The sequence below is a fragment of the Perognathus longimembris genome, chromosome 22 (assembly GCF_023159225.1).
Source record: "Perognathus longimembris pacificus isolate PPM17 chromosome 22, ASM2315922v1, whole genome shotgun sequence".
NCBI classification, from domain to species: Eukaryota; Metazoa; Chordata; class Mammalia; order Rodentia; family Heteromyidae; genus Perognathus; species Perognathus longimembris.
Window position 1 is genome coordinate 37,516,783 of NC_063182.1, and position 2,610 is coordinate 37,519,392.

Sequence of the window (2,610 nt, forward strand, 5' to 3'; positions counted from 1 at the left end):
CTTATACCATATACATTTCTAAAGGAAGAGAATAGGGATTTGTCTACACACTACAAGTAAAATTAGAATTAATTTAAAAATAACTTCACGCTTAAGAGATGAAGTGATTTAGCTACGTTTAAAGTGGGACCCAACACCTCTCCACTATGCGTGTTCATCCTAAGTGTGCTAAGGATGGAGAATACATAGCCGACAGCGTTTTCAGGCAACCAAAGACAGTGTGATCTAAGTTATTTCCTTCTGATGACGTTCCTGTTTGTCTTTGCAGGACTTTCAATTTTTTTTTAATTTTTTATTTTTTGGTAAGAAAATAAGTCAAGTGTTTTCAGTCAGGGTAATTGGTAACCACCAGAGCAGTCTTGTATGGGGTTAGCAGTGTTCAGAGCCTCCAGCTCGGGTTCCCTTCCACGCCTATTGGTACAAATCCCCTGCCTGGGGTTGTGGGAGTCAATGACAGGGGCATCTAGAAGCTCTCAGTGACTTTGGGGTCTTTCAGTCCCTGCTCTGTCCTTGGCACCGCAGACAGCAGCACAGTCTGCAAAGGGCAGCAACTATCCTGCCAAACACCCCCGTCCTGCCCAGCTCTCTTCGGGATCTAGAGTCTCTGTGATCATCCTGAGGCTGCCCGGTTACCTGGGATTTTTTACCCTGGCGCCTAAAGCAACAGCAGCCTGGGATCTTGGGGGAGCTGGCCTGGAACACCACGTGGTGGTGGCGGCGTGCTAACTGGATGGCCTCCTCTGACAGCTCTTCACTTCCATACCAGGCATACCTCCTGGGCTCTATTCCCAGCCCCTTGCAGCCCTGACTCTCGCTCTTCACCCCGCCGGGGGCCCTGTTCTCCACCTGGGGATCTGCCTGAGGCTGGAGTTCGGGTGTTTCTTTGGGGGTCTGCTGCTCGAGGCCCTCCCTCGTTGGGAGGCAGCTGCAGCAGTCGGGGGCGCCCACCGGATCGGGCTGGGAGGGGGTACTGGTGGTGCCGGAGCTGGTGCTAGGCAGCAGGGCCAGGGGGGGCAGGGAGCTGCTCTTGCCTCTCTCCAGCTGGGGCTCCATGCAGGTTGGGGTCCGCTCAGAGGGTAAGAGCAAAGAATGGAGCTGGGCGGGCAAACTGGCTCTCCTCTGCGGGGGGAAGGCACAGAGGTTGGTGTGGGTGGGGTAGAGTGGCACAGGTTGGATTTTCACCGGGCTGACCGTCTCCCCCTTGAGACCATCTTTGATCATACAGTAGATGGCCATGACTTCGTCGAAAGCCCTCTGCAGGACCGACTGGCGGATCTGAGGCTCGGGGTAGCCCATGATGCACATGACAGTGGTAATGGTGGGGTCTAAGTCATCAGGCAGTGGCTCATGGGGATACAGGGAGCCCTCCTCCACCCGGTCAAACCAAGGGTGTGCCATAATCTGCTGGATATCGGGCCTCTGTTTGGGGTCTACGGTTAAGAGCTTTAATAGGATGCTAAGTCCTTTTGAGGTCAGGTAAAATGGGATCTCGTACAGGCCATTTACGATCTGGGCACTTAGCTTCTGGTATGTGGTCATTTTAAAGGGGAATTTCCCCGTCACCATGAAGAACAAGATGGTGCCCAGGCCCCAGAGGTCCACCTTGAACCCATCATATTCCTCCTGCAGGTACAGCTCAGGGGCACGGAATATGAAGGCGCCACACTTCTCTGTGAGCAACTGCCCCGGGGCAATCCTGACACTGAGCCCCAGGTCCCCGACCTTGGCATTGCCCTTTTCATCCAGAAGGATGTTGTCGGGCTTCAGGTCACGGTGTGCGATTCTGTTCTGGTGTAAGTACACAATAGCACTGGCTATCTGCTTCAGGAACCTCCTGGCTTCGTCCTCATAGAGGCAGCGGCGTAATTCTGTGAGCCAGGACAGGAGGTCTCCATTGGTGGCCATTTCCAGCACCAGGTGGACATATCTCTCTCCCTGGATCACCTGGTACATCCTGATCACATGGGGGTGGTGGATATTTTTGACAATGTCCACCTCGTTTTCCACCAAGCTCAGGTTCCCTTCCTTCTCTAGCATTTTCACAGCCACCACTCTCTCTAAGAGGCGGTGATAGGCCTTCACCACCACACCGTAGCTGCCACCTCTAATGATCTCATTGGTCTCGTATTGGTCACTAAAACTCTTCTCCAACAGGACAGAGTTGGACATATATTCAAATGGGGCTGGCTCCATGTTAGGATGTGGACCCGATCTTAACCGACTTAGCCAAACAAATAAGGTGGGGAGTTAAGTCTTCTCTACACTTAGCGCAGTAAGTAAGGCAGGTGGAAAATCGTAACCAATTAATGGAATCAATGTGGTCGGTCCTCAATCTCAACTGTAGTTAGCTAAATAAATATGGCAGGTAGCAAATCTGAACTAAAATAAGCTAAATCATATCTTAAGTAAACTTAGCTGAATCAATTCAGCGACAGCTTAGCTTCACAGGAATTAGCACAGTATAACCCCCAGAATAATGGAATTCCCCCCAACCCACACAACCCCAAGCCTCCCTCCCTACCCCCACCCCCAAATGAAAGCTTCAACCTTGCTCGGGTTTCCTGCAGCCTTCTGTCTGATGGCAGGAGATCAGTGGGGAACGCAGGTGAT

The 2,610-nt window shown here is 52.0% G+C and overlaps 1 protein-coding gene across 1 annotated transcript; it reads right to left on the reverse strand.

The window, feature by feature from the left end:
- Positions 1-492: 492 nt before the first annotated feature.
- LOC125339973 (sperm motility kinase Z-like) lies at positions 493-2,193 on the reverse strand. Its single transcript, XM_048331329.1, has one exon. It carries the CDS (start codon positions 2,191-2,193, stop codon positions 493-495), a length of 1,701 nt encoding a protein of 566 aa, XP_048187286.1.
- Between the last annotated feature and the right edge of the window lie 417 nt (positions 2,194-2,610).

Excerpts from the sequence above, each read along its gene's own strand:
- LOC125339973 (XM_048331329.1), bottom strand. The coding sequence starts at position 2,193 with ATGGAGCCAGCCCCATTTGAATATATGTCCAACTCTGTCCTGTTGGAG.